Raw genomic sequence first — 19,370 nt, forward strand, 5'->3', positions numbered from 1 at the left:
ATGGCCTACGAAAAATCAATCGATATCTTTGAAATCGCCAGGTCAATGTTCAAGTACCCATGGCTGGAATATCCATACAGGACCAAAGGTGAGTCTGGAATGGAGAGGAACAGAATCAGGGGCAAGGGCCTGAAAAGGAAAGGCCCCTGGGTCCCCTTCCTGGCAGGGGTCAGGGTGAGTTCAGCAAATCTATGGGATGGGTCATGGAAAGCCCATGAACACTTGGATGGCTCCCCACAAGTCTCCAGGGTTTTCTAAAGTGGGACATCTTGTGTTTCCCAGGGTCTGCTCCCACACCTGCACCCTGGTCTCTATCTAACACTCACACCTGCAAGTCTTTGCATAGGTTGTTTCCGGTGCCTAATGCTCTTCCCCTTATCTATCTCCTACTTGGACTGAAGACTCAGAGCTTGTGCAGTCTCTGGGTAAACAAGTACTGAGCCAGGTTAAGAGTCCCTCAACTGTACCACCTGTGCTTTCATCTGTCTTCACATTTGCTTCCCTTTGTTAATCACTGATAACAGTCTGCCTCACCAGCTGGTCCAGTGGCCCTCAAAAGTGTGGTCCCAGGACCAGTAGCATCAGCATCTCATTAGAAATGCAAATTCTCAGGTGGAATCAATCCTCTAGGGCAGTGGTCAGCAAACTCATTAGTCACCAGAGCCAAATATCAACAGTACGATTGAAATTTCTTTTGAGAGCCAAATTTTTTAAGCTTAAACTATATAGAGAGGTACAGTACATTGTTATTAACTTCATTAGGGTACTCCTAAGGCTTAGGAAGAGCCACTCTCAAGGGGCCAAAGAGCCGCATGTGGCTCACAAGCCGCAGTTTTCCGACCATGGTTCTAGAGCAGCAGTTCTCAACCTGTGGGTCGCTACCCCTTTTGGGGTCAAACGACCCTTTTACAAGGGTCGCCTAAATACATCCTGCATATCAGATATTTATATTACGATTCATAACAGTAGCAAAATTACAGTTATGAAGTAGCAACGAAAATAATTTTATGGTTGGGGGTCACCACAACATGAGGAACTGTATTAAAGAGTCGAGGCATTAGGAAGGTTGAGAACCACTGCTAGGGAATTGCTCTAACAAACTCTCCAGGTGATTCTAATGCACACTCAAGTTTAAAAAATTCTGACCAGGACCAATGGTTTTCACCATTAGCTGCACATTAGAATCCTCTGGGGAGTTTTCTCTAATACCAAGGCCCCTTTCTCAGAGAATCTGTTCTGATTCTATTAGTCTTATGTAGGGCCAAGGCATGTTAAAAGTCCCGTCAGATAATTCCAATTCACAGCCACGGTTGAGAACCACTCTGCTGGACCAGAGCTTCTCAAACATCAAAGTACATACAAATCTTGTTGAAATGAAGATCCTGATTTGCAAGGCCTGGGGTGGAGCCCGAGAGTCTGCATTTCTGAGAAACTTCCAGGCTATGGCAATCCTGCTGTTCCACAGACCACATTTTGAGCAGCAAGGTATCAGGAAACCATGAGCCCCTTGAGGACAGGAATAACACCTTATTTACCTCCCTGGTGCCTAGTACTCCTGTTCACTAAATGCTGAATAAATGAATGCCTGAATGGATGATTCCTTAACCTGCCTTTGTGACTGCTATCTCATTTGTACCACAGAACTCAAAAAGGCCTCGATATCTGTTTACCTCCCCTTGTCCTGTCACCAGGTAAGACCCCTAACTTTTGCCACCTTGGGAGATTTGTTGAATAGGAGGGGCAGCAGACTGTCCCTTCCCATTAAGGTCAGTTCACAGAACCCCAACACTCACCCTTGGGCATGTTAAAAGTTCCCTTGAATAATTCCAAGGTTGAGAACTTTCTCTGGTCCCATCTCTGAGCTGGGCTGAGAACTGAGGGCAGAGGAGAATTTGTCACTAATTTTTGGACAAGCCATTTTCCTTCCATAAGCCTCAGAAGCCTCCTCTGTCACAGGCCAACCCTTGCCCAGAACTCTTCATGGAACTGTTGTGAGGTACCATCTGCAAGGCCTAGGCAATGCAAACAGTGCTGAATGATGAGTCATTTTTAATACAGAGATTCTCATAAAACACAGAGCACCCAATTAAATTTGAATTTCATATAAACAATGAAATATATATATATGTATGTGTGTGTGTGTGTGTCCTATATAATAAAAGCCTAATATGCTAAGTGCCCAACCGTTCAACCAATCAAAGCTAATATGCTAATGAACGCTAAGGCCATCAACTGCTTGCTATGACATGCACTGACCACCAGCAGGTAGTCAACTGGTCGCTATGATGTGCACTGACCACCAGAGGGGGACGCTCTGACCAGTAGGTTAGCCTGCTGCTGGGGTCCGGCCAATTGGGACTGAGTGAGATGGGCTGGACATGCCCTGGAGCCCTCCCGCAGTCCCTCCCCGGCTGGCCAACCTCCCACATCCCTCCCTGGCCCCAATTGTGCACTGGTGGGGTTCCTCTGCCTGACCTGTGCCCTCTCACAGTCCAGGCTGAGGGACCCACCCACCCTCAGTGCACGAATTTCATGCACCAGGCCTTCAGTGTGCGCACACACATAGCATTCATTACCTGAAATCCAAGTTTAACAGCCTGTTATTTGCTTGCTGTTTACTAAATCTGCAACTGCTCTGCCATCCACCTTGTTTTCCCAGAAACCAAAGGAAGAGTTCCCCCCAAGTCCAGAGTGCTGGAGGCAGCACCCAGCCAAACCAAACTCAGCACCATACTGCTACTTTGAGACGCCTGAGATGTACACGCACTGGCACATCCTGTATGATCATCAACAGAAACGGGAGGCCCAGAAAACATTGCAGAGAATGAGCGCTCAACTTAGGTGTGATTTACTGTTATTCTCCATACCTTCTGCACCTTCTAGGAAACTGAAGGAAAGGGTGTGGTGGGGCAGCAAGTGGAGCAAGTCAGCCTATAGATCCCAGAGAAGACTTCAGGGTAGAAAGAGGCTCATCTGTCTTCCGCTGGTCCCATCTCTAAGCTGGCCTGAGAACTGGGGGCAGAGAATTTGTGAAGGGGGGAGGAAGGGAACAAGGGGACCAAGGCTGCATGTGCAATCTCTCACACAGATACCACTTCAAAGAGGGTACTGACATCCAAAAAGTCCATCTCCCCATGAACAAGTTGACTACAAAATATCAAAAAGAACACAAGGCTTTACACCCTACTGAGGACTCCTTGAAGTGGCAAAGATTAAAGGTCAGGGACCATGGTGGGAGGGAGGATAGAGAGACTCCCTTCCTGTGAATGCCCTTACCTTGGGCGCTCACCATCCTTCAGCCCTCAATCCCATAATGGAGGACAGCGAGGAAAAGGGATTGGATTGGATGAGCTCCTTTCAGTTTGAAGTTTTACAATTATATTTATTCCTTTCCTCCTCTCCACTGGCTCCTTTGGAAGGGCAGGAACTCACAAAAAGCCTGAAATCTCCCAGAGAGGATGAGCAGTTCTATGCAACACAGGTGAGAAGTTGCAAGGGTGGAGGTAGGAGTTGGCCAAGTTAAAGAGGAGAAAGATGCTTGAGGTTGGGGTTGGGTGGTGTTCCAAGAACCCAATCCAGCTGTGTACAGAGAATGGGAACTCCTGGTGTGGTATCCAAGGCCTCTTCCCTTCCCTCTACCCTTCTTCCTGCAGGCTCTGGGGTGCCTGGGCATCAGTGACGAGTCTGTCATAGAGGCACTACTGCAGGTGGTAAGTCTGGGGCTGCACCGAGTTCAGGAGAGGAGGGAGCAGGGCATAAGGTGTATAGAACATGGGCACAGACAAGGCTCACAAGGATGGTGGGTTAGATCCAGCGAAGGGAGCCACCAGGGTGCAGCATATGCCAGCTCATGCCCTTTAAAGGACAGCTTGATCTAAAAGGATGGGGGAGGTGGAATCTGAAGAGCCCTTTTGTCTAAGAAGACACTCAACTGAAAAACTAGGAGAGAACTGGGACTGAGTTCATTCTCTCCCTTAACTGAATCAATGCCTCGTATTTATATGCCCAGTTATAATGGAGAGCGTGCATCTACATAATCTCATTTAAATCTTACAATACTAGGAATAGGTGGTAGTATCTGCATTTTCCTAATGAGAAAATGGAAACTCAGAGGCCAAGCAACTTGCCCAAGGTCACATGGCGACTACATCCCAGATAGGTATTTGAACAAGTTTTACTCCCAAGTTTTGCGCCTTCCATTACACCTTCCTGGCTGTACTGTGTTTGAGTAGACAGGTCACTCTCTAGGCCTCAGTTTCCTCATTTATAACATAAGATTAAGCTGAGATTCTTAAAGCTTTAACATTCCATCACCTTATAGCATGTTTCCACCACCTGCCTCTTAAATCAGGTTGAAACTGGTCCAGAGAGAGTGAAGTATGAGGCTTATAGAACCCTGGCCATCCTGGGTAAGTATATCCTCTCCCTGGCTGGGGAGTTGAGAGAGGTGAGACAGGAGGCAGTGCAGCCACTCTCCCCTCTGGGTAAAGACAGAAGGGTAGTGCAGTATATGCCTGCACAACCTAGCACTGGGCAGTGTCTGGGAACTCTCCCAGGTACTGCTGGGGGGGTGGGGGGGAGAGTGAGAGAGAGAAAGGAAATGAAAAGGGAGATTGAGATTAAGGTTGCGCTCAGCCAGCTGCTTTGGTGTCCTGGGAAGATGAGCAACATCTTGGGACCTAGTACTTGGAACTTATGTCTTGAGGGCACAGTGGAGTCCAATGGATCCTGGCAGAGAGGAGCAGCCCAAGGCTCTGCCGTGACCTCAGGACCCTTCCTGTCTAGGTTGCCTGAATAAGGATGTGATCCAGGCTCTCATCAAGCAGTTGAAGGAGCCAAATGAGGAGCAAAGGATGGATACTCTGAGGGGACTACGAGTAGCTCTGAATTCCTGGACTGCTATCCCCAATGACAAGGTGATTGGGAGATCAGTGATTGGGGCAAGGTAGGGCAAGGTAATTGATGGTGTTGGCTGGGGGTTAGGTCAGGGAGAAGGTAACCTAGCTCCTGATTTTGATGGGAAGGCATTGTCCTGTGGAGTTTCCTGAATGGAAGCACTGGCGTAGCAATTTACCACTCACAACCTACTTTTGCCCTCCTGTGTACAGCAAGAACAGACCACTTTCCAAGTTTTGCTAGAAAGGGTTGTAGTTGGCACCAGGGGTGAATTCTAGGAAAAGAAAAATGACATGTTTCTAGTCTGAGGGATAATAATCCAGTAGTTAGAAAACTGGTCATTTTGAAGATAGTGGGAAGAGTTGTGCAGCAATGTCCTCGAGTAGGTGAGAAGAAATGAGCTCTAACAGTCTACAGTAGAAGTGGAAAGGAAGAACATATGGGTGCAGGTTGAAAGTTGGATAAAAGTGGTGGTATCTCTGGAACTTGTACTTGCTCAGTAAAGTAGGAAACAAGGTCATTAGCTGAGTGGGAATGGAGGAAGAAAGTGCTAGAGGTACCAGAGGAAAGGGTGTGATGTAGAGGGTGGAAAAGAGAATTGCCCGGAGAAAAGCAGTATGATCAGTAGGCAGCATTAGGGATCTACATGAAGTTTGTGTTCATCCATCTAAAGCAAGATCAATCATTGTGACTATGTTTTTCTCCAGGAAGGACAGGCACAGAGCAAGTAGAGAGTTGAATACAATGAACCAAGATAAGGTAAAGGAGTTGAGGCAGGAAGTAATTATAGAAGGACCATGGACTTTAAGCTGGGTAAAGAGGGATGAAGGTGAGGAGCAGTGAAATGGTGCTTAATGATGATTAGTCCTTGTGGAGTCCAACAATTGTTAACATCAAGAGGTGAGCTGGAAAGATAGGAAGTGATGGTCAGAGTGGGATCCGTGAAATGGAGAAATTGTAGTTAAGAAGTAATGATAAAATCTCTGTGGGAATTAGTAGCTGACAGTGTGGAGTACAAGGTTACTGGAGGGGAGGAGCTGGATCAATGAAATGTACATATTTTTAAATGCTGGGAATTAGACAGCAGAAGTATTAAGAGAGTAACATTGATTCATTCAGAAGATAGAGTCATAGAGAAATGAGAGGATATGACCTAGGAGCAAGTAGATGACAACAAAAACAAGAAGTGGATAAAATAATCTGATAACATGAGATTCATTTTAGGGAGAATGGTCTGGAAGCAGCAAATAATTGCCCTCTTAACAAAGCCTGGCTGAGAACATAGTCCCCTCCTGTCTTCCTCTCAGAGGACTCAAATCGGGGATGAAGGGATGCTGGCATCTGTGCTGCAGATGCTGATACAGAAGTCAAAGAATGAAGCAGCCATGGAGGCAGCCCTGTGTTTGGGTTTCCTGAGACCCTGCAGCAACACAGCCCGAGGATTCTTGCTGCAGTGCCTATGCCACGGGCTTATGTCCCAGAGGATGAAGGTGTGCAGGGCAGGAGGCTGGATCCCTGGGAAGGACGGGGGAAAGAGAGGCTAGTGCTGACTTCCATGGGGGTCTGGACCCTGTCATCCTCATCCCAGGGCAAAGTAGCTTCAGCAGGGAGTACTGCAGGTCCTGCGTGTGTGAATGTATGTATGCACGGGCAAGGGGTCATGTGGACCTACATATACATGTGTCTGTGCACATTTGATATGTATTCATTTATGTATGTGCACACTCAAGAGGCAGGACCCCACCTATTCCCCACAAGTTCTAGACTCAGCCGTCAAGTCGGCCTGGCCATCCAGATGCTTCTTGGACCCCACCCACGCTGCCTTCCCCATAGGCACTTAGGATGCTGGTCAAGATGATGCGTGTTCACTCAGCCGAGGTCATCAGGGCCGTCCTAGACCAGCTGTGCTATTCTTGTGTCCTTGAGGTGAGTCTAGGGCTGCCTAATACCCTTCTTTCTCCATCACTAAGACAGAGTTGGGGGATGGATGAGAGGGAGTCTATCCTTCATGGCTCCCCACCCCTGCCCTCAGCATCGCTTTGAGGCGACCCAGATGCTCAAGACCATTGGGCTGGAACAGATCCAGGCACAGGGACTGGAAGCACTCACATTTGACCTACTCAGGAGGAAGATATTTAATGAACCCTTCCTCGTAAGTAAGACCAAAGCTCCAAAGCCCAGGCAGCCCAAAGCTGTCTCTCCCCCTTCTCAGACCTCCCCTGTCTTGGTTCCCACCACACTTCCCCCTGAAGAATCACATTCACTCTAACCTACTCCGTTTCCCTAATGCAGCCTGTTTTTAAGCCACCTTGCCTTTGCTCAGACAAAATGCCCCTGTCATCCCTCTCCCCTCTGGGAGGTCACACTGGTAAGTAACTCTTGTCTCCTTCTGCCTACTCAAATATGACAGCTCCTTCAAGACCAGGCTAAGCACCACCTCCTATGGGAAGTTTTCCCAAATCACCACAAAGAGCATCAGCTCTGCCCTCTTATGTCCCATTGCTTTTACCTTTAAAACAGCTTACTACAAAACTAGTCACACAACTTTTATCTAAAGACATTTTCCTAAAATGTAAATCAGGTTGTGCATAAAACTTTTCAATAGCTTCCCATTGCCCTCAGAATGGTTTACCCTGTCCTTCACCGCCCAGCCTGCTTCCGCCTCCAGCATCATCTCAACCACTCAACCCCTCAGAACCACACACCAACTATGCTTAGGGTGACCCCATCCTGATTTATACCTGTGATCCCAGTGTAACTCCTCAGGGTACCCCATGGTGAAGAGTCCCAGCGTGGTCACCTTGATAAACTGAACTATTTTCTGTTCTCTAAACACGCTGTGCTCTCCCTCTCTTGCCTCCAGGCTTTTATACATGTCCTCCCCGCATCCACACCTAGAAAATCACCCTCCCCCAACCCACTGCCTGTTTAACTCCCATTCACCCTTCAGGTTTCAGTTGAGACATCACCTCCTCCAGGAAATCTTCCTGGTGCCCAGACTAAGTTAGGAGACCTTCCTATGTGCACCCTACCCTTAGTTCAGTTGTAACACTTACACAGTAATGTAATTGCCTACTCACCAGTCTGCTTCCCCCACCAGACCTTCCCTCAAGGAAGGTAGATAGATGCAAGAAACTAAACATTCAACAAAGGTTTGTGAAGCACTTAAGGGTACACCCCTGCGTTCCTTCTCTCTCTTGTCCCATCTTAATCCCTCTTCAGGCTATGAGGCAGGCTGTGGCTGAAATTGTGGACGAGTTCAAGATGAAGCCCATGATGATGAACTTGGTGGAGGGGTGAGTGGCTAAGACTGGGAGCTGCCAGGGCCAAATCCTAAGTGGTGGGAAAGGGGCAGAGGAACAGAGAGAGCTAAGAACTTGCCAGTTCTCAGCTGTCACTTGCCTTTGTCCCTGGCCAAGTCACTTTTTGACCCCTGGACTTTCCTTCTACTGTACAAAGAGGCTGATTATACCTACCACTCAGGCTTGCTATAAAGCTCAAATTAAGACGAGGACATGAATGAGACTTGAAAAAGGTAAAGTTCTGGACAGATATATTTGTCAGCACCTCCTCCATATCTCCTTTTCCCCTCCTGGCCCCTTCTGACCTAAGAAACAAGAGGGAAAAAATTAATAAAGTCAGCATCACTCATCAGCCTTATGTGCCACTCACTCTGGGCTATACCAAGAAACAATCAGCCTTCCTCCCCCTCCCCCTTAACTGAACCACAACACACTTACTCCCTTCTACACAGGCAACTAATGAGCCCACAAGCTGCTTCACGCCAGGAAGCAGTCATCTCTTTGGTAAGGCCAGTTTTGTTTCTTTGATCAGATGTGTTGATGGCAAGGGCAATAGGCAACTGAGCAGCTACTGAAAGGAAAAAAAAGGCTGTGAAGTTCAGGGTTGCTTGTTTATTTTACAACTAGGGGCCCAGTGCATGAATTTGTGAACCTTGAAAGGAACTGTGGCTGTGAGGCTGAGGTGGGCATAAGGGCAGGTCTCGGCCCATCCTCCACGCCCCTGCCCGGCCCCGCCTGCAGCCCCACTCCCACCGCTGTGGCTCCCCTGCGCTGACAGGACCAGGCCTGCTTGGACCCACTCACTGCGTGAAGCAATTGGGGCCAGTGCCAGCAGCAGCTGTGAGCAGTGGCTACTGCCCTGATCACCCTTCAGGAGCAGGGGGAGATGGAGAAGCCCTCAGGGGTGATCAGGGCAGGCAGCCACTGCTCACACCTCTGACTGCCCGAGCCATCAAGACTGGCACCAGCAACAGGTGCAAGCACCGGGCGGGACCACAGAGCACGGGGGAGCAAAGAATTTTCAGTAACCACCAGAGGCTCACCCCAATGATAGCAACCAGCACCCTGCCTAGGTCTGACGCCCCCACTCACCTGGTCCACCATCCCACCACAGCCAACGCCCGCCATGTTCCAAGCCCTGCCTCCTGCTGCCCCTGGTGGTCAGCACATGTCATAGTGACTGATTGTTGACTGTTGGTTGTTCCACTGTTCAGTCTATTTGCATATTAGGGTTTTATATATTTAGATTTCAGTCCTACCAGGAGTTCGGAGTAACCTTTTCTTCAGGATTAGAGAACAGTGGCTTAAGGGATAAGGGTCAGGAGATGGGTGTTAAAGAGACATTGCTTAAACATTAGAGAAACTGTCTGAACTCTTCCTGGTGAATGTGCAATGGAACCTAATGCAGTGGCCCCAAAAGGCAAGGAAAGGGATACCTTAGCTGGAAAGCCATCATCTCCCACTCTCCAGGCCATAGGGCATCACAAGGGGATTAGAATTGACAAGGGTATCTTCCTGGACTGATTACTTAGGCACTCTCCTTCTGCCTCTACCAGGGTGTCCTGGGGATCCGCAGCCCACCAGTGTTCCACTTGCTCCTGGACATGCTAGACACAGAAAAAAGCCAGTCTATAAAGAAGAGTGTAAGGCATTCCTACCCTCCTCTTCCTCTTCTAACCCCTCCTCCAAGCCCTTCCCATCTAGCCTCACTACTTGCTTTGTCAGGAGGGAGGAGAGGGGAGTAAGTCCTCACACAGTCCCTTGACCTCATTCCTTGGGGCCATAGTGCCCTGTGGGTAGAGCTCCCCATCCCATGGGTAACCCCTTCCACTCAGCCTGAGCCTGAAGCCAGCCAGCCACAGAGCCTTTATTTCAATGCAGCTACAAGAAACACTCACTGTTTTGGCCTCAATTGATCCCTGGATCAAAAACAAGCTGAAAAACAAGGTTTTCTTTGTATCTGAGTCACCTCTGACCAATGAGAAGGAAGAGCCTACAAGGTTCAGAAAAGAGAATGAGAACCTAGAAGAGTTAAATATCCAAGACTTTCGACTTGCACAGCTGAGCCCCTTGTTTGTTGCAAAGGCCAGTGCCTCACCAGACCAACAGGAAAAGTTGAGGGCCCAGAAAAGGTCTCCCTGTTACCTCACCCCTGCCTTCCCTCCCCGTTTCCCTAAACCACGAAAACACAAGTCACAGGCCACAGGGCCTTGGACACCAGAAATCAGGAAACAGCTTCAGATCCTTGCCAAAACCTCCAAATAGGTCACTTCCTGAGGATGCTTCTCAGGCTCCCCTGAGAAAATGTCTATACTTATCCTCGATGAATAAATGAATGTCATTTCTACCTATGCTGTTCCCTTCATCAGAGGCTTCACTGAAACACAGGTCTCCTCACTCTGGGTTGAAGGGACATGGAGGACAGAACCAAAGCTATTCTGGATGACCGGCCTGCCTCCCTAAACCAAGCCCTTGTCTATAACCAGAACTTAATAACAAAGCTAGAGAGCTGAGCTTCTGCTTCCAGTGTGGGGCAGGGGGGAAGGGCTGCTGAAGGGAAAATAGGAGAAAATCCTGTAAGCATAAGTCCTGGACCATTTCCTCTTACTAACTTACCTCCCCCCAACCCCCCACCATTCTCTCAGTGGAAATAATTAGGCTGTAGTAAGACCAACCACACTCTCTGCTCTCTCTTCTCCTATGTCTACTTTCTACCCACCTCGGGGCCATTTCTTTGACAGGCCCTATTTATTCTCCCAAACTACTTTAGTTCCTCGTTTACTGAAGGTTTCAGTTTCTCTTTGCCAGTAGGACCTGCCACACCAATCCCTACAAACTATGTCCATCTTTAAGAAAAGAAAAAAAAGTCTTTACTTTGGAATCAGATCATCTGAAATTCAGGGACCATTTACTTGATCACAGACTTCATCATTTTGGAGTGAAGCTCAGACATCCTTGTTTTAAAAAACTTGCTAATTCCAGTATACAGCTGGGATAAAGAACCACTATTATAAACAGCCTTATTTTAATCCTATCCACTTTCATCTTAATGACTCTCAAATCTGCATCTGTAATAGATTCATTTGGTCAATATTCACGAAGTCCCAAAGCTGTGCCTCAAACTGTTCTAGGCACTGGGTAGAACAGTGGACAACAGACAAGGTTTCCTACTCTCCTGGAGATCATATTCTAATCGAGAGAGAAGTTTATACCCACAAAAAGATAATTTCAAATACTGAGAAGTACTGTAAAGACTTAAGAGGTGCCAAACCAGTTTGGCTCAATGGATAGAGTGTCAGTCTGCGGACTGAAGGGTCCCAGGTTCGATTCCAGTCAAGGGCATGTACCTTGGTTGCGGGCACATCCCCACTGGAGGGCGTGCAGGAGGTAGCTGATGGATCTCTCTCATCGATGTTTCTCTCTATCCCTCTTTCTCCTCTGTAAAAAAAATCAATTAAAAAAAAGATTTAAGAGGTGATGTGACAGTAAAGAGTGTCAGTCTGCGGACTGAAGGGTCCCAGGTTCGATGCCAGTCAAGGGCATGTACCTTGGTTGCGGGCACATCCCCACTGGAGGGCGTGCAGGAGGTAGCTGATGGATCTCTCTCATCGATGTTTCTCTCTATCCCTCTTTCTCCTCTGTAAAAAAAATCAATTAAAAAAAAGATTTAAGAGGTGATGTGACAGTAACTCCTCTGTAAGAAAAATCAATTAAAAAAAAAGATTTAAGAGGTGATGTGACAGTAACTAGGAGAGGCAGTATTTTATATAAAGATGTTTTTATTAATTTCAGAGGGAGAGATAGAAACACCAATGAAGAGATCAGCTGCCTCCTGCACGCCACACACTGGGGATCAAGCCCTCAACCTGGGCATGTGCCGTGACTGGGAATCAAACCATGACCTACCTCCTAGTTCATAAGTTGACACTCAACCACTGAGCCACACCGGTCAAGCAGAGAGAGAGGCCGTTTTTTAGATAAAAGCCAAGAAAGACCTCAAAGGAAGGATTTGACCCTAGTTGTAGTGAAAAGTCGTCAGCCATATGACTATCTGAGGAACGAGAATTCTAGACAAAATATATACAAAATACTAAAGCAGAATCATATCTGATACCATCAAGAATTATGACCAATGTGCTCAGAGCAAGGTAAGTCTGGATGTTATATAATGAAGTTGGAGAGGTAGGCAGGCCAGATCCTATAGGGCTTTGTAAGCCAGGGTAAGGAATTTGTTGTCTACTTGCAACAGAAAGTCATTGAAAGGGTTTTAAAGAGGCATGACATATGGTCTGATTTACATCATTACAATATCACTTGGCTGCTGTATGAAAAATTGATTTTAGAGAGGCAAGACTGGGAGGATCTAATAATGGGCAATTGCAATTGTCCAGAAAAAAGATGACTGTAGCTCATACGATTGCAACCAAGACTATCAAGATGGTTTCGGGATATATTTTGGAGGTAGAATTAAAAGGAACTGCAGGTACAGAATGAATGAGAGAAAGCAAGTATAAGCTCTAAAGTTTTTTTTACCCGATCTGATCTAGGAGGACAGTGAGGGCATTTACTGAGATGGAAATGACTAGGAAGAGAGAAACTGACTTGGAGAGGGAGATCCAAAGTTTTGTTCAATCCTGGAGGAGTTGCCAAGAAAAATCAAATTTATTTAGTATATCCTAGTAGAGATCAAATAGGCAGCTGGGTATAAACCAGAGTTAAGGGGAGAGGTCAGGACTGAAGACATAAATTTGGTAGTCATCACTGTATTAGGTGGTATTTAAAGCAATAACCTGAATGAGTTTGCCCAGAATAAAAGTGAGTATAAATAAAGGAGAACAGAGATCAGAACATGCCAAGGAACTTCCAACCTGCAAAGACCAAGTAGAGAAGTTAGCAAAAACAAGTATGGAACAAAATCAGGGAAGTGTAGTTTTCTGAGCTGCAGATTTACACATCCAGATGTCTACTGGATGTCTCTACTTGTAAATGAGTGCCCCAAACTCAACATACCTAAAATTCATTTCCATCTTGTTCCCACATCTCTTCCTTATTCAGTGTTTCCTATTTCAATACCTATCCCATTGCCAAGGCCAGTAACCTAACTCTTCCCTCCCAACTATTTCTGACATCTAGCCAAAACCTGTCAAATTTCCCTCGTTATTTCTCAAATTTATTTAGTTATGTCCTCCTCATCCAGTCAATATCTGAGCTCAGACCAGTATTTCTCACTGGCTTACCATTGTCTCCTATTCAGCTTCTTCACTTTCAGCCATTATCGTCTTCAGTAGATACTACTCAGGTCAGGACACTCCCCTGGTTAAATATTTTGACTCCCTATTTGGAGGCAGGGGGAAAACTGAAATGCAAGGACCTTATGGTAAAGCTTGTTTACCTCTCCTGTCTCATCTTTTGCAAGCCTATCTTTAACTCCTCCTTTACAATGCACTACTTACCCTTCTCAAGCCAGTGTCTATTCCTCAATCTCTTTATTCCTCTAATGTATTTGTTGATGTCATTAATTTTCTGCTGGGAACACCATTTCCTCAACCCAGCCTCATTACTTGGCCAATTCCTACTCTTCCCTCAAGACTCACCAAACCTTCCTGATCCCATGAGTTAAGTGTACTTCAAATCAGCCCTCAAAAGCACCTTGCATTTATTCTTATTGGAGCACTTATCTGTCTATTGTGTTTGCTTGTTGAGCAACATAGCCAGCATCTGTTATAGTGTCTGTCCCAGGCTCTTGGTAAGGGTAGAAGAAATAGTTTTTAATGAATACCAAATAACATACCATGTACACTGGTATCTTAACCCTAACTTATTGAATCCTCACTCTTCTTACCTAGCCCTTAGGCCTCCCTACTCCCAGCATCTAGAACACTACCCTAAATAAATGGTTCTAAATTATAAACTGGAACTCTCAAAATCACCTGGTGAGCTTGACACAAATGTTCCTTAACTCCTTCCCCACACCCCCACCAAGTTCTGATCCAACACACTTGAGGCTTAGGTAATCTAATTTTGACAACTTCTTCAGGTGATTCTGATGTGCAGCCATTCTTTAGAAGCTGCTATTTTAAACAGAGGAGAAGTTCAATAAATACTGTTGAAAGTAACATTTTAATTTAATGAAGTGGGCTCCATTTCCTCATTCTTCAGGGTTAGAGTCTGCTGTAGCTGAATCCTGAGTGTGACAGAACAATGCACTAATATACAAAAATCCACAAAACAAGAAGCCTTTATTGCAGTATTATAAAACACTTTCCATTTTGGCAATATTTTACAACGCACTTAGCTTCAAGGGTTGGGAAGGGGAAAGTTGGAAACTAAAGGGGAAAATTCCAACAGACATTACTAAAGAAAAACTGTCCCAGCCCTACCACCCAAATAAAATTCTAAATGTCACTTAATTTCACTACCCAAGAAGAGGCCACCAGGAAAGCAGCAGGCAAAACTCTGGCAATTTCACTATGGATCATGTCAGAGACAAAGGAACATCCAAAACAGTCATCAGTATGGTCGGTTGCGCTGATCATTTCTGTAGTCGTTTCTAGGAATGAAAAATAAAGAATCAGATTAAATTCTAATTTTCTACCAAAGGGGCACATCAAATACCTCTTCAGGGTGCTGGTGACTGGTATCAGCTTGACAATTTCTGCAAGGATAACACCAGGCCTGATTTCTCTACTCCTAGAGGGTGTGTAATAAATATCTTATCAGCTTTAAGATCCTAAAAGCACCTTTACTATCACCAACTTACTAAAATTTTCCACCTAGAATAAGGACTCCAAACCACTGTGGTATTTTCAGGAGGCCAGTGGAAACATATCCTCTGGTAAGGATTAAAACAAACAAATTTTAAAAACCATATCTGTTTTAAAAAAGAATAAACTGTTTCACAACTGTAAATCTACCTTTGCCCACCCTGTATATACAGACACTTTTATAGGATTTGCCACACAGTAAGAAGTATTCAATAGATGATAATTACTAATAGCAAACAATTACACAGTACTTACTATGGGCCAGCACTGTTACAACAGTTAATCTAAATCCACGAAGGAAGTATTATTAGCCCTACTGTACACATCAGAGTACTAATGCTCCACAGGGTTAAGTACCTTGCCTAAGGTCACATAGCTAGAAAGTGGTGGAGACAAGACTTGAACCCAAGCAGTCTGTCTCTAAAATTTGTGCTCTTAACCACATGCTATACTAAATCTCACTACCTATACTCCCTCTGGCATACAAATGCTTTTAATAACTGAAGTCATTTAATATCATTGGTCATTCCATTTTTTCTGCCTCTACACCATTCATTGTGCAGTATGCAACACACACACCCAGCAGTGCCATCAGTGATTTTCATCTGGAAAAGATATTACCAGAAATGCCAGAAAAACAACTGCAGGGTATATATAGCCCACATGATTTGAAAAAGCACACCCCCACCACTGAGATTAAGAATTCCTGATTTACACAGTTTCAAAATACCACTCAATCTCAATTACTTTTAGCTATGGGAATGAATAATACACACATACACATACAAATATAAGGAATTATGAGTAAGAACTTCCAAAACAATGAAATTCAAGTACCAAAACACTGGACAATAAAAAACCTTAAAATCTAAGAGCAGTGAGATAAAAACTATGTTCTAATACTCACCTTCCTCCCATTTTGCCTCCATAGCCACCTCGGTCTCCTCCATAGCTGCCACCACTCCGATCTCCTCCATAGCCTCCACTTCGGTCTCCACCATAGCCACCGCCACAACCACGGTCTCCTCCGTAGCCCCCCCCACTTCGGTCTCCACCATAGCCTCCTCGGTCCCCACCGTAGCCTCCTCGGTCCCCACCGTAGCCGCCTCGGTCCCCACCGTAGCCGCCTCGGTCCCCACCGTAGCCGCCTCGATCTCCTCCGTAGCCGCCTCGGTCTCCTCCGTAGCCGCCTCGGTCTCCTCCATAGCCGCCTCGATCATAGCCACCTCCTCTGTCCCCACCATAACTACCCCCACTTCTATCTCCTCCATAGCCACCCCCACTTCTGTCTCCTCCATAGCCACCTCCACTTCTGTCTCCACCATAGCTACCCCCACTTCTGTCTCCACCATAACCACCACGGTCTCCACCTCTGCCCCCACGACCTCTATAGCCCCTCTCTCCACCGTAGCCTCTTCCCCGGAAATCTGTAAGGTAGAAATAAAAACCAGTGAGGTCAGCAAAATAATGTAAAGCTTCCTTAGTGCTAGTCAGAAGACAAACACCATGTAGATGCTAATAAGGCTGACCCAAAATGCTAACCTACCTCCTCCTGAGGGACGAGAGTCCTCTGGTCTGGGCTCATTGCACTGATTGCAGGAGTTCCTTCGAGCAAAGTTCATATTTCCACATGACCTGAGGAGGAAGAAAAATAAAAGGCTCAATAGCTTCCAATGGATTCAGAACCCCCACTTGCAGCTTCTAACCTCAATCCCAACTTCTACTCCTACCAAAGTAAATGGAATACTTACGGATTAGGGCAAACCCAGTCCCCACTTTTGGGGTCTCCACCTCTCCCCTGAAAGCCTCCACGGCCTCTATATCCTCCACGGCCTGAGGAATATAGGGGAGGAAGAGAGAAAAATCAGCAGCAGACCTTAACTAAGCAGAGAAAAAGCACCAGATGAAAGAACTAATAGCAAGTGCCTACCATGAACTGGATAGCCCCCACACCTTTGTGGTAGGCCTCCATGATTCTTTAAATTGGGGCTTTATGTAGTAAGTGCAGGAAACGTGAGAAAGATCCCAGGCACACTTTATAGCAGTGATGCGAACCTATGACACGTGTGTCAGAGGTGACATGCGAACTCATTTTTTGGTTGATTTTTCTTTGTTAAATGGCATTTAAATATATAAAATAAATATCAAAAATATAAATCTTTGTTTTGCTATGATTGCAAATATCAAAAAATTTCTATATGTGACACGGCACCAGAGTTAGGTTAGGGTTTTTCAAAATGCTGACACTCCGAGCTCAAAAGGTTCGCATCACTGCTTTATAGTGTCAATAATGCACTTAAAAACTTTTCTATAATACCCTCCTTAGTTTGAGAAGCTCAGTGAGAAAGGTTAAGTGAAAAGACATATTCCAAATTTAATGAATTAGACCCAGCAGAAACAAGCTGGCAGTAACTGTATCAGGGATTTACAAAATGGTCAAATTAAGTACCTAATTAGTGTCATTTAAATGACTGCCTCCTGATTTCATGGGTGAATAACAAACTGCTATACAACTTTCCAAAGGGATATTTACAACCTTCTCCCACTATTCTCTTAGGTACTATATGACATCTTATTTACCTAATCTCCTATTTAGTATCCACTCTCACCTTAAAACAGAAGGAAAAAGACCAAGGGAGAGAAAGAGGTGTAGCAAGTTCTCACAATAGGGAATACACTCAAATTCAAATCCTTTGTACAATATCCAGGCCAGTAAGCAACAAGTATCTTACCTCGCCGCCCACCTCCACTTCCACCTCCCCTCATAAATTCAGGTCTTCTGGTAGCAAAGGATACTTTAATGATGTTGCCATGAAATTCTTTCCCTAAGAAGAAAGAAAATGGTTTTAAAGAAATGCTACTCTACATCTGCCTTTCTCAACAACTGTAAACTATCTTGGGTAATTTCAATTTCAGAGGAATAAGTGACATGTCCTCACAGAAATTCAAATACACTAGCATTCCCAAACAATCAAGGTAACAGTGCTAAGACGTGATATATCTATTGAACAGAGCAGATCTGTCACTGGGAGAGTCATTTATTACTAAGCAAAAAAATAAAATAAAAATCTATTTTTACATGAGCATTGTGTAGTTTGCTATTTGTTTTTTAAAGGGAATGTGTGTGTGCGTACCCACACATGCATAAGTGTGCACATGTACTTATATATGTACAAATATGCTTGTACATACACTGCCTGTTTTACTTCAGTTTCAATAGAGGACAAGAGACCACTGATGAGGGAAGGGGTAGTCAAAGGTAGAAAGGAAACTCATTTTTTACTATATACTCTTGGTACTATGACTTTTTTTTTACCATATGCAAGTAATATCTTTAAAAATAATGTGTGCATATGTGATTACTTACATACATGCACTATACACAAATTCTTCTGCCCTAGGCCTAAAAGACAGAAATTAATATTTTTACTTTATATTAAATAAGAGAACTGACATGTAAAGAAAAGATGCCCAAGGATTCATAAAATGGCTTTAAATCCAAGAGCCTTGGCTCCCTGAACAAAGCCCTATTCAATTTTCCACAATGCCAGATGGCATGACATGCACTTTGACATAGGAACCAATTCAAGGATCAGTATTTTTAAAGCTTTAAAAAGACCTGGTAAGAGATGAACTATAGTTACAATTTAAGAGGCTCATAGACCCTGTGGGCAAATGGCACAATAATTTTTAAACATATCTTGAGCAAAAGAAATTGCTTTATGATTCAGAGAAACTATAAAAAAGCATTAGTGAGGTAAAATGGACCCAGCCTTCAAGAGCAAGGTTGTTGGGGGCCTGATGAATTAATACAGAAACATAAAGAATATGGAGGTAAGAAGACATAGGGTATCACAATCTCATCTTGAAAGAAGTAAAATTATGTTTTGAAAAACACAGGTGAATCTATAACAACATGAGGAAATGACTATGTTAAATGTTAAGTGAAAAAAACACGAAGTCCGAGTAGAGCAGGCGCGCTGAGTGGTTGTGTGGTGGCATCTTGGAGATCAGAGCGCTTGCAGCATGGCTAACCAACTGACTGAGGAGCAGATTGCAGAATTCAAAGAAGCTTTTCACTATTTGATACAATGTGATGGAACTATAACAAAGAAACTGGGGACTGTAATGAGGCCTCTTGGGCAGAATCTCACAAAAGCAGAGTTACAGGACATGATTGATGAAGTGGATGCTGATGGTAATGGCACAACTGACTTCCCAGGATTTCTGACAATGATGGCAAGAAAAATGAAAGACACAGACAGTGAAGATTAGAGAAGAATTCCATGTGTTTGATAAAGATGACAATGGCTGTATTAGTGCAGCAGAGCTTTGTCATGTGATGACAAACCTTGGAGAGAAGTTAGCAGTTAAAGTTGATGAATTGATCAGGGGAGCAGCAATTGAT

General features: G+C 44.9%; 2 protein-coding genes across 2 annotated transcripts in view; one reads left to right on the forward strand and one right to left on the reverse strand.

Annotated features, from left to right (window-relative positions):
- On the forward strand, positions 1–11,397 carry HEATR9 (HEAT repeat containing 9). The gene is made up of 15 exons (XM_006756408.2): positions 1–88; positions 1,642–1,691; positions 2,660–2,841; positions 3,089–3,218; positions 3,425–3,481; positions 3,654–3,710; positions 4,352–4,409; positions 4,786–4,916; positions 6,204–6,386; positions 6,730–6,822; positions 6,929–7,048; positions 8,119–8,192; positions 8,651–8,702; positions 9,755–9,841; positions 10,080–11,397. Exons 1-15 carry the CDS (start codon positions 1–3, stop codon positions 10,461–10,463), a joined length of 1,746 nt encoding a protein of 581 aa, XP_006756471.1. The 3' UTR covers positions 10,464–11,397.
- A 3,021-nt stretch (positions 11,398–14,418) lies between these two features.
- TAF15 (TATA-box binding protein associated factor 15) overlaps positions 14,419–19,370 on the reverse strand; it is a 35,470-nt gene continuing 30,518 nt past the window's right edge. Inside the window, exons 12-16 of the mRNA XM_015559249.1 lie at positions 17,695–17,787; positions 16,714–16,795; positions 16,509–16,597; positions 15,870–16,389; positions 14,419–14,748 (exon numbers count right to left, since the gene is read on the reverse strand). Coding sequence (XP_015414735.1) covers positions 14,709–14,748; positions 15,870–16,389; positions 16,509–16,597; positions 16,714–16,795; positions 17,695–17,787 — 824 coding nt within the window. The 3' untranslated portion in view covers positions 14,419–14,708. The remainder of the gene's footprint in view (positions 14,749–15,869; positions 16,390–16,508; positions 16,598–16,713; positions 16,796–17,694; positions 17,788–19,370) is intronic.

This window comes from Myotis davidii, unplaced genomic scaffold, assembly GCF_000327345.1.
Source record: "Myotis davidii unplaced genomic scaffold, ASM32734v1 scaffold574, whole genome shotgun sequence".
Classification (NCBI taxonomy): domain Eukaryota; kingdom Metazoa; phylum Chordata; class Mammalia; order Chiroptera; family Vespertilionidae; genus Myotis; species Myotis davidii.